This window comes from Leuciscus leuciscus (assembly GCF_965113295.1).
Source record: "Leuciscus leuciscus genome assembly, chromosome: 1".
NCBI classification, from domain to species: Eukaryota; Metazoa; Chordata; class Actinopteri; order Cypriniformes; family Leuciscidae; genus Leuciscus; species Leuciscus leuciscus.
Genome location: NC_138725.1, coordinates 6,849,364 through 6,861,801, shown reverse-complemented (window position 1 = coordinate 6,861,801; position 12,438 = coordinate 6,849,364). Strand labels below are relative to the sequence as shown.

Sequence of the window (12,438 nt, the reverse complement as noted above, 5' to 3'; positions counted from 1 at the left end):
GTTATTTCTACCCAGATGTTGGGTTTTTTAAACCCAACATTTGGGTCAGGTATTTAACCCAGAATTTGGGTCAAAAAGCATAACCCAATTTTCTGAGTTGAAATAACCCATAAATTAGTTGGTCCCTTTTTAACCCAGGAGTTGGGTCAAAAATAACCCATTATGGTTTTTAGGAATGGCACAAAGGTCTCTGTCTTTGGATCATTGTTTTCAATGTGCTCTTTTGTCATTTTTTGTGTATCTTTGGATTATGATGTGTTGTAAATAAATCCAAACAATCTAAAAGCCATTGTTTTTTAAATCTCCTCATTCTTTGTGCAAGGTTGCTCTGAATGACAGGGCCTGATCGCTCCTAATAGGGCAGTTAGGGGAGTGTCTTTGTCTTTCTCAGGTGTTGAAGGCTTACATATTCATGAGATGATCACGCCTCTTCGCATATGGCTTTCTCACACAAAACACGTCTTAGAAATTTAAAATCAATATATTGTCTTATCTGAATGAGCAGTCAGAGTGATTTTCACATAGTTTTGGAGCATATATTCTAGGCTACGTGATACAATTTTCAAAAGTCTTGTGAAGAAATAATCAGTATGGGTTTCATGGCCTTATTTCAGTGACAATTTTTTTTGGTATTTTCACAAACCACGCATAAATGTCATTATCTCAAAACTACAAACTTTTACATACATGCTGCTGATATATTATTGTAGCAGAGTTTGTGCTAAATACAGTGTAATCAGACTTTAGCCATGACAATGTCACAAGTAACAGAAATAAGCACAAATGTCAGAGCATGTCAGAACACCTCCAGGGCCCAGAAAACAGCTCAGACTTCAGAGGGTTAATCACAGTTTAAGTAAGATTATTTTCATCCTACTAAGAGAAATGATGTGAAGTTGATCGTTTAGTCACTGGCTTGATTTACTGATGCATAAACAGTATTGAACGACTTTGAGAGAAAGATTATCTGTCTGAACTTGAACAATTACACATCAGACATTCACATAACCCACTGGTTCTTCAGAGGCTCAGATGAAGGAACTAAAAAAATACTTTTGTGTTCATTTGTACCAAACACTGAGCAACTGCCGCTTCGCTCGTTTGCAAGCCATGATGTCTCTCGAAGAAAAATGATTCGGACGATGATTCGGCTGCGCAGTTCCGCCTGGCCTTGAACATGGGCTGGCATATGCACATTTTTGGAGGCGTACATATTAATGATCCCGACTGTTGCGTCACAGTCGGTGTTATGTGGAGATTCGCCTATTTTTAGGGGTGTTTTTCAAAAACGAGATTTAAATAAGGAGGAGAAAACAATGGTGTTTGAGACACACTGTCCATGTACTGAACTCTTGTTATTTAACTATGCCAAGATAAATTCAATTTCAAATTCTAGGGCACCTTTAAAGCTCATTTCATTGGTGTCAGCAGACTGAGGGTATTTGTTGGTTACTATATGTACGTTTATTTCTGTGTTTATGATTTTGTTCTGTTTTTCTTACCATTATTTATGTTTGGAAGAATTACAATTATTTATATTATTTTCTATATTTCTAGATACCTGTATTTGAATGAAGAAGCAGAATAATGTTAAGATTAGCAATAAAAATAGTAAAAATAATTAATGAATTAGCATCAGTTACTGTACAATGAATAGATAGACAGACATACATGCTTAGAAGTGTCATTTATTATAAAAACAAACTCAGTGATTTATATTTTTGATTTTGGCAGATCAGCTCCTCCCACTGTACTTCATCATCAGAGAAGCTCCTCCCACTGTAATCACATCATCAGTGAAGCTCCTCCCACAGTAATTCTCCAATAAATGCTGTAAATTCCCATCAGCCACAAGTGAAGACGAGCATCAGAGCATCAGGAAGAGCTGAAATCTGCAAAGACTGAGTTTATTAAAGAGGACAGTGAGAACATGAGTGATCCAGAACCCTGCAGAATGAAACACACTGAAGATCCTGAAGAACAAAGAGGTTGGTGTTTATTCTTCATTCATTCATGATGCTGAAGAACATTCATGTTGGAAACAGTCAAGCACTTCATCACATTTAGATAAACAGTTCAACTATGAAACGGTACAGAATGTTCTGGGTTTATTTTCAAATGGTCAGTAAAGGGAGGTTTGAGACATTTTTATATTGATTGTCAACATCAGATCAGGCTAAATACTGTTTTAACTGTTTTATTTTACATTTATTTTATATCTTGTTCCCAAGTAGCAGCAGAATTTTAGTCATTTTCAACATAGTTTACAAAATATATATTTTTAGGAATAGTCAGTAAACACCAAGTTACTGATAAAGTTGTATTTGTCAAATATCATACAAGTTACTCATAGTTATAGAGATTATTACAGTAACTTTGGTAACAGGGTTGATGAATACAGTCAATGCTAAAGTTTGTGTAAAAACTGAGACAATGGATTGAGATTATTTTCTTGTCTTCCCATCATGCTGTAGAAAGAGCCTAGATGACGTCACTTCCTGTGTGAATTTTATTTTTAAGAAATACTGTATTTTAAAAGGAGGAAAATCATGTCAGGAGTAACAGGGTTGAGTGAAACATGTAGTCAAGTCAAGTTTATTTGTATAGCGCTTTTCACAATACAGATTGTATCAAAGCAGCTTCACAGTATTAAATTAAAATAATACAACAAAGTTTGTTTCAAGAGGAATTTATTGATTGATAAAATTAAATTAAATATCCCCAAAATATCCCCAACTGAGCAAGCCAAAGGCAACAGTGGCAAGGAACCGAAAAACTCCATCAAGTGACCTAATGGTGTCCTAAAACTCCATCAGGTGACCTAATGGAGAAAAAAAAACCTTGGGAGAACCCAGGCTCAGTCGGGGGCCAGTTCTCCTCTGGCATTTATGAGCTAGAGGCCGGATTGTATTTTGAACTGTGGGATTATATGAATGCCTGGCTGAAGAGATGCGACTTTAATCTAGTTTTAAACTGGGAGAGCGAGTCTGAGCAACGAACAGTATCAGGAAGACTATTCCAGAGTTTTGGAGCCAAATGTGAAAATGCTCTCCCTCCTTTGGTGGTTCTGGATATCCTAGGTATGACCAAAAGCCTTGAATTTAGTGATCTTAAAGAGCGCGATGGATTATAGGGTGATAGAAGATCTGTTAAATAGACTGGAGCTAAGCCGTTTAGGGCTTTATAAGTCAGTAGCAATACCTTGTAATTAATACGGAACTTTATAGGTAACCAATGCAGTGATGATAAAATCGGTGTTATATGATCATATTTTCTTAATCTCGTAAGAACTCTAGCGGAGGTATTTTGGACTAACTGTAGCTTGTTTATTGAGGATGCAGGACAACCAGCTAATAAAGCATTACAGTAATCCAGTCTCGAGGTCATGAATGCATGAACTAACTTTTCTGCATCAGAAACTGATAGCATATTACGTAGCTTAGCAATGTTTCTAAGGTGGAAAAAGGCTGTTTTTGTAACATATGAAATATGATTTTCAAAAGACAGGTTGCAATCGAGTATAACACCCAGGTCTTTTACTGTAGAGGATAAAGTAACAGGACATCCTATGATGTTAAAGTTGTATTGTGCGAGGTTTTGTGGGCGGTTTTTTGAACCGATAAGTATTACCTCTGTCTTGTCTGGATTTAATAAAAGAAAATGACGCGTCATCCAATCTTTTATATCTTTAACACACTCTGTCAATTTGGAAATTTTAGCGTTTTCATCCGGCCGTGATGAAATGTATATTTGAGTGTCATCAGCATAACAATGGAAACTAATTCCATGTTTCCTTATAATATTTCCAAGTGGCATCATATTGAAAATAACAGAGGGCCTAATACAGATCCCTGCGGCACTCCATAGTTTACTGGAGTTATGATCGATTTTTCTCCATTTAAATAGACAAAATGGTAGCGGTCAGATAGGTATGATTTGAACCAGCTTAATGCTTGTCCTTGAACACCAGTATAATTTTGTAGTCGATCTAAGAGTATTGTGTGATCTATAGTATCGAACGCAGCACTAAGATCAAGTAAAACTAGTATTGAGATACAGCCTTGGTCAGAAGCTAAAAGTAAATCATTTGTGATTTTAACGAGCGCAGTTTCAGTGCTATGATGCGGTCTGAATCCAGACTGAAACTTTTCATAGATATCATTTTGTTGCAAGAAAGAGCCCAGTTGAGCGGACACCACTTTTTCTAATATTTTAGACATAAATGGAAGATTTGAAATTGGTCTATAATTTGCTAGATTATTATGATCTAATTGTGGTTTCTTAATGAGAGGTTTTATAACTGCCAGTTTAAATGTTCTTGGAACATGACCTAAAGATAAAGACGAGTTAATAATATTGAGGAGAGGCTCTTCCACTACAGGTAACACTTCTTTCAGTAGTTTAGTTGGTATAGGATCTAATAAACATGTTGTTGTTTTAGACGAAGTGATACGTTTATTTAACTCTTTTTGTTCTATAGTTGTAAAGCACTGTAATTGTTCTTGCGGGGTGATAATTGAAGCTGAATTATAAGGCGCGATTGAAGATTGAACGTTTACAATTGTGGTTCTGATGCTTTCTATTTTCTCAGTGAAGAAGTTCATGAAATCATTACTACTGAACTGTAACGGGATATTTTGTTCGGGTGACGTCTGTTTATTTGTTAGTTTAGCCACGGTGTTAAATAAAAACCTTGGATTGTTTTGGTTGTTTTCTATTAGTTTGCGGAGGTGCTCAGCCCTGGCCGCTTTTAGGGCCTTTTTATAACGTGACATACTGTTTTTCCACGCGATTCTAAAGACCTCTAAATTAGTTTGTTTCCATTTACGCTCTAAAATACGGGTTTCTCTCTTTAAAACATGCGTAGTATTGTTATACCATGGTGCTTTAATTTTCTCTCTGACCTTTTTTAATTTAATAGGTGCAACCACGTCCAATGTTCTAGAGAGAATGGTGCTCATAGTGCTAGTTAGTTCTTCTAGTTCATCTGTTTGTTTGGGTTCAGGCAGCAGCTGAGACAGATTAGATAAGCAATTTGAGAAATTATCTATGGTGGATGGGAGGATTGTTCTGCCTGGTTGATAACGCGACGCCGCATGACATATTACAGCAGTACGTAATATGCAAGTTACCATGTAGTGATCAGTGACTTCATCACTTTGTGGAATGATATCTATATCGGTTGGATCGGTTCCATGTGATATAATTAAATCGAGTGTATGATTAAGACGATGAGTTGGTCCGGTGACGTTTTGCTTGACCCCAAATTAATTTAATAAATCTGTAAACGCAGCTCCTAACGCATCATTTGGATTATCTACGTGTATGTTAAAAACAATTAGTGCTTTATCGACATTGACTAATAGGTCTGAGAGAAAATCTGCAAACTCTTTTAGGAAATCAGCGTAAGGCCCTGGCGGTCTATATACGGTAGCCAAGGCTAGAGATAATAGGGATGTTTTTCTAACATCTAAGAGCGTAACATTTAGTGCAAGTACTTCAAATGAAATAAACTTATAACCCGTTTTCTGGGTAACAGAATATCTCTATAAATGGTTGCAACACCTCCGCCACGACCAATCAGACGGGGCTCATGCTTATAACAGTATCCAGGAGGAGTAGACTCATTAATACCGAAATAATCATTTGGCTTAAGCCAGGTTTCAGTAAGGCAAAGTACATCGAAGCTATTATCTGTGACTATTTCATTTACAATAACTGCCTTAGGTGTGAGTGATCTAATGTTTAGAAGACCTAGCTTTAGAAATAGTTTTTGTTTACTAATAGCAACATTTTCTGTTTTAATAACAATTAGATTTTTCCTAGATCCTGCATTAGATTTATTATTTGGTCTCACTAAACGAGGAATAGACACGGTTTCTATGCAATGTTCTACACTAGTATTTATATCAGTTGGATTGGTGCAGCAGAGACTGGACTTTTGGTTACTAGTCAAAGGGTATTTAACAATTTGGAGATGTTATCTGACAGAAGATCCGCTCCGAATCTGCTTGGGTGTAAGCCATCAGCACGGAAAAGCCTAGGACGCTCCCAAAACAGATTCCAATTATTTACAAAGAGCAGTTTCTGCTCATTGCACCATGACATTAACCATTCATTTAGCGCAAATAATCTGCTGAACTTTTCATGCCCTAGTCGGTACGTGGGAAGCGGTCCTGACACAATGATCGTTGTTTCAGGCGATGTGCTGCGTACCGTATCGATTAGATTCCTGAAGTCTTTCTTCAGAATCTCCGTCTGGCGCAGCCTGATGTCGTTCACTCCCGCGTGCAGGACCACAGTTCCGACGCGCTCGTCATCGTTCAGGATCTCGGGAACGCGAGCAGCGATTTCAGAAACACGAGCACCAGGAAAGCAGTGACTTTGCACCTTACTTTTACCTAACGTAGCGTGTACGTGCCGAACGATGGAATCGCCGATGATCACAGCATCGCGTTCTGTTTCGCGTAGAGGGGAGAAGCGGTTTTGAGTCGATAACTCAAAAACCGGGAGGGTTGGAGAAAGTCTTGGTCTAAACCTGACTCGTGTCTTCCGCTGCGGAACCACCCATGCTTCGTGGTGGCGTGTTGGAGCCGGAGTGAACGAGACCATGGCTGATTGCGACCGATGCTGAGGAACGCACGGAGTAGACGCGGTCGGAGTCAGCGGGTTAGTAACGTTAAACACTGATTTGTGTGCATCGGCGCGTTATGTTTCAAGAGCCAAACACCGGTCTCTCAGCTCGGCCTGTCTCAATAAAAGGTTGTGGATCTGTTTCTCAACAGCTTCCAGCTCAGACTGCAGTGCGTGCAGCTCAAATGTGTCCTCACCTGCACCAAGCGGTAGACTACTTACATCTGATATATTCGCCATTTTAACAGATGGACAGTGAGTTAGCAACGAAGCTACCAGTGATGCTATCAATATTAATTAAGGGTGTCACGATTTCGATTTTAAATCGAAATCGATCGAAATTAATGCTCAATCTCGATTATCGAATAAAAAAAATGGAATCGTCGATGCTGCCACGCCCCATATGTCACGTCAGCTCGGCATGCCTGTAATAGGTAAAACTCCTTTTCTCGAGAATATTGAAGCCTTTATTTTAAAACGCATTGCATCTGCACAGCGAGAGCATCATAGCTCGTCTGAGCGAGCTGATTGGCTGTGCTGCGGCAACTGCACGAACCTATGGCGAGTAGGAGCGCTTGGCGCCCTGCCAACCTCGAGCGCGCCAATTTGGACGCGGCTGAAGTGTATAAATTCAGAGAAAACTCGCCAAAGGACTTTAGGTTTAAATCGACTGAAGCGAAGTAGGCCTACCTGATATGAGCGAAATAGCACGGCAAGGCAACGCAGTACTCGTTCCCTTATCTCTAAGGGAACCGAGGTTACGCAAGTAACCAAGTACGTTCCCTTACGAGAACGTTCTCTCGTACTGCGTTGCAAACGCTGTGGGAACCCAATTTAAAACGCCGTGCTATTCGCCTGTGACTGCTCTGAGGAGTCCAGGGAGCCCCGGGACTATAATAGGTAATAAGTTATATTGTTTAAGTTTCCAATTGACTGAAGATGCAAGTTATTGTTACATTATGTTGTTAATAAACGTTTTAAATTTGACAATGTGTGTGGTACATTGCGAACAAAGGTCAGATATTATTATATTGCATAAAAGTCTAAAAATGGCATAGCTTGTGCTTTCAAAAAAAAAAAAAAAAATTTAATCAACAATCGAATCGAACCGTGACTTTAGAATCGAAAATGTAATCGAATCGAGGATTTGGAGAATCGTGACACCCTTAATATTAATACTAATTTATATTATAAGTTTGTTTGTAAGTGAGTGTGGAGAAGACGCGTTCAGCCGTGATCCACGGACGTAACCTTTAAGAGTATGCAGCGTTGGATCACTAATAGACTTGAGACGCGTCTGCTCAACAGTCCGCGTTGTAACTATGAGGTTTTTTAGGTTTTTTAGTGGTAGGGGTGTAGAGTAGACGCACGATATGCAAAAAAAAAAAAAAAAAAAATGTTTGTTTATAAGTGATTGTGGAGAAGACGCGTTCAGCCGTGATCCACGGACGTAACCTTTAAGAGTATGCAGCGTTGGATAACTAATAGGCTTGAGACGCGTCTGCTCAACAGTCCGCGTTGTAACAATGAGGTTTGAGCAGTAACGTTAGTGCTTCTCAGTGAGGAAAAGTAGAAAATGTTCGTTGTAAGCGAGTTTAAAGAGAAAAATCAAGAATTATAAATCAAATCGATAGAGCTCCAAAAACAACAACGCATTCAGACGTAACGCATGATAATAACAGGACAAGACATTACTCACCGTGTTTGTTGAGTGTTTCTTACTCACCTGAGCTTTTATGAACTCAGAGGCGCGAGAGAAAATAAATAAATAAAAATAGCTGAGCGCACGGTGGCGAATTACTAGCGTGTTGTGCTAGTAGTAACGGAAGCTAACGATGCCAGGGTTGGGTAAGCTGTATTTAGTAGTAATATAAACAACTAGAAATTGTAGTAAATGATGGTTCAAAACAAGGAAATACGAGGCTAAGACGGAGCTTACAGCACCGAAGCAGACACACTCACAGCAGGCAGCGAGGCAGACAGGAGCAATCGATCGTGTAGGACATAGATAAAGATAATAAAAAATGTTACTTTAAAAATAGTTAAAGCCGCGTCCACTCTACACTTTGAGCAACTTTCTACAGACGCTGCAACGGTCGTGAAATGACTGAAATAAATGTAACATATAACAAATAATAATAATTCAAAATGTAAAAATAAACAATCCACTCCACTTGAATGCTAAACGCTTGTGTTATTTCTCACAGGGTAATTCACTTGAGCTTGTGTTTCTGGTGTCCCACTTTCACATGCGCATGAATGGAAGTCAGTGCAAGGAAAAGTCTAGTGTGAACGGCCATTAATAATTATAACGTTTTTAGTCAAATATAATTTCAATCTCAAAGTTGGTGTCAAAATGGCAGTATTGTATATTTTAATGTTAATATCATGTTAGATAATTTTGTCATTGATCAAATATGTTTAATAGTTCTTGCTAAAGAAACAAGGGATTCGTGACTATAATGTTTTAAAAATAATAATTGGAAGATAAATTTTCCTCATTCATGGAAAGACATACAGTACAATCAATTTATAAAAAGGCATCAAATTATCACAATATTTTATAACAGTTTTTTCTACTATTACATCAGGGCTCACTTTCATGTCCTTTCACTTTATATTTCTCTCTTTGAATTATTTTGATGTACTGAAAATTAAATGTAATATTTGTTTCTTTCATGTCAGACCTGATGGAAGTGAAGGAGGAGAGTGAAGAGGAGAGTGAAGAACTGAGTGAAGTGAAGGAGGAGAGTGAAGAGGAGAGTGAAGAACTGAGTGAAGTGAAGGAGGAGAGTGAAGAACTGAGTGAAGTGAAGGAGGAGAGTGAAGAGGAGAGTGAAGAACTGAGTGAAGTGAAGGAGGAGAGTGAAGAACTGAGTGAAGTGAAGGAGGAGAGTGAAGAACTGAGTGAAGTGGAGGAGGAGAGTGAAGAACTGAGTGAAGTGAAGGAGGAGAGTGAAGAACTGAGTGAAGTGAAGGAGGAGAGTGAAGAACTGAGTGAAGTGAAGGAGGAGAGTGAAGAACTGAGTGAAGTGAAGGAGGAGAGTGAAGAACTGAGTGAAGTGAAGGAGGAGAGTGAAGAACTGAGTGAAGTGGAGGAGGAGAGTGAAGAACTGAGTGAAGTGAAGGAGGAGAGTGAAGAACTGAGTGAAGTGAAGGAGGAGAGTGAAGAACTGAGTGAAGTGAAGGAGGAGAGTGAAGAACCGAGTGAAGTGAAGGAGGAGAGTGAAGAACTGAGTGAAGTGAAGGAGGAGAGTGAAGAACTGAGTGAAGTGAAGGAGGGACATCATGTCAAACCTGGAGAAAAACCTTTGAGTCGCTCAAAGACTAAAAATAATTTTTTAAACAAAAGAAGAGCCAAGAAATCTTTCACCTGCACTCAGTGTGGGAAGAGTTTCACAACCAAACGAAGTCTTGATGTTCACATGAGGATCCACACCAGAGAGAAGCCACTCTCATGTGATCAGTGCGGCAAAACATTTCTTAGTGCATCACACCTGAAGAAACACCTGACAGTTCATACGAAGGAGAAGCCGCATTCATGTTCTGTGTGTGGAAAGAGTTTTTCACTGCTGCAATATTTACATAAACATGAGAAAGAACATACACATGTAAGAGAGTACATGTGCTTTGAGTGTGAGAAGACTTTTACTACAGCGAACTGTTTAAAACTGCACCAGAGAATTCACACTGGAGAAAAACCTTACAAGTGTTCACACTGTGACAAGAGATTCAGTCAGTCAGCACATCTGAATACACACGAGAGGATCCACACTGGAGAAAAACGTTACAAGTGTTCACACTGTGACAAGAGATTCAGTGAGACATCATCTCTGATAAAACATGAGAGGATCCACACTGGAGAGAAGCCTTACAAGTGTTCACACTGTGACAAGAGATTCAGTCACTCATCATCTCTGATAAAACATGAGAGGATCCACACTGGAGAAAAACCTTACAAGTGTTCACACTGTGACAAGGGATTCAGTCAGTCAGCAAATCTGACAACACATGAGAGGATCCACACTGGAGAGAAACGTTACAAGTGTTCACACTGTGACAAGAGATTCAGTGAGACATCATCTCTGATAAAACATGAGAGGATCCACACTGGAGAGAAGCCTTACAAGTGTTCACACTGTAACAAGAGATTCAGTCACTCATCATCTGTGAAAAAACATGAGAGGATCCACACTGGAGAAAAACCTTACAAGTGTTCACACTGTGACAAGAGATTCAGTCAGTCATCAAATCTGAAAGCACATGAGATGATCCACACTGGAGAAAAACCTTACAAGTGTTCACACTGTGACAAGAGATTCAGTCAGTCATCAAATCTGAGATCACATGAGAGGAACCACACTGGACAGAAACCTTACAAGTGTGATCAGTGCGGAAAGATTTTCTCCTATAAAACTTACCTGAATCTACATATGAAGATCCATGCAGTGGAGAAACCACTTCACCACAGTCTGAGATCACGGTAAGTAGTTTATTTTCATGTGCTGAGAATTATTATTATTGGCAGCAGGATGCTGACACCCTTCTAGAGCCCTCTCAGTCTGGGACCACATGTGACCAAGTGAGTATTAAGAAATTACAAAAAAAGTGCCAAGAGCACTCAATCAAATAACTTAAATTTCTGTTCCTACAGAACCCAGAGAACATAAAGGGAGTCTACAAACGCTATCTCCTGAAACAAATGGAAGCCATAGATACTGACATACAATATAAAAAACTCAAGATAAGAAAGTTGGTGCTGGAAATCCAACAGCTTGAGAAAAATGCAAGTAGAACTGCCATATTTAAAACAATGACACATGACCTTTTTGTTTTTTACAACATTTAATTGTATGTTTTCACCTCCAACAGGCAGCTTCAACTTGAATAAAAAAAAAAAAAAAATCTGACTTGTGTGTCTGGTAAATTAAGGGAAAAGTTGAGGAGAAAGTGAAAACTTAACATGGTTTGGACTAGGGATGCAAATTAGCGATTAATTCATTAATCATTAATTGATTGACCTTATCGATCGATTAACGATTAACTGATAAGCGGCTATTTTCCTGAGAATGTAAATTTATCACGGTATCAATAGTGTCTTTAACATAAAAAGCAAAATATTTCTTATAGGCTACTGAATAAAAATGCATGTTATATTGCTCAATTGATGTTTTATTGTAACAGTTGGGATATGGTACAGATAATGGCATTTATGTAGTTTAACAAAATAAATGATGCACAGAAAATTTAAATACATAAAATATAATTGTGCACTGGCTCACCTGTATCATGTGAAACATTAAGCAACATAAAATTAATAAAAAAAAAAAATCTACATGGGTAGGCTTAGCCTACAATATTAAGCCTACATATAATAATCTATCTGGTAAACTACTTGAATGAAAAACTTGAAACTTTTAAACTAGCCTACTCTTTACTCTTACTACTTTGAGTGATCTACAGATGCGTCGCGTCTGAACGCGTTGTTGTTTTTGGAGCTCTATCGATTTGATTTATAATTCTTGATTTTTCTCTTTAAACTCACTTACAACGAACATTTTCTACTTTTCCTCACTGAGAAGCACTACTGCTCAAACCTCATAGTTACAACGCGGACTGTTGAGCAGACGCGTCTCAAGCCTTAGTGATCCAACTCCGGATACTCTTATAGGTTACTCCAGTGGATCACGACTGAACGCGTCTTCTCCACACTCATTTACAAACAAACATTTTTTCGCCTATCGTGCGTCTACTCTACACCCTTACCACTAAAAAGACGGATTATATCCAAGACTTCAGTCATAA

At 38.5% G+C, this 12,438-nt stretch overlaps 1 protein-coding gene across 3 annotated transcripts in view; it reads left to right on the top strand.

The window, feature by feature from the left end:
- The window catches only part of LOC309489598 (uncharacterized protein), a 35,425-nt gene extending 23,380 nt beyond the window's left edge, over positions 1-12,045 (top strand). For all 3 annotated transcript variants that reach the window (XM_082158447.1, XM_082158449.1, XM_082158448.1), the window contains exons 4-6: positions 1,735-1,988; positions 9,319-11,116; positions 11,288-12,045. In XM_082158447.1, coding sequence (XP_082014573.1) covers positions 1,931-1,988; positions 9,319-11,116; positions 11,288-11,303 — 1,872 coding nt within the window. In that variant the 5' untranslated portion in view covers positions 1,735-1,930 and the 3' untranslated portion in view covers positions 11,304-12,045. The remainder of the gene's footprint in view (positions 1-1,734; positions 1,989-9,318; positions 11,117-11,287) is intronic.
- The last annotated feature ends 393 nt before the right edge of the window (positions 12,046-12,438 follow it).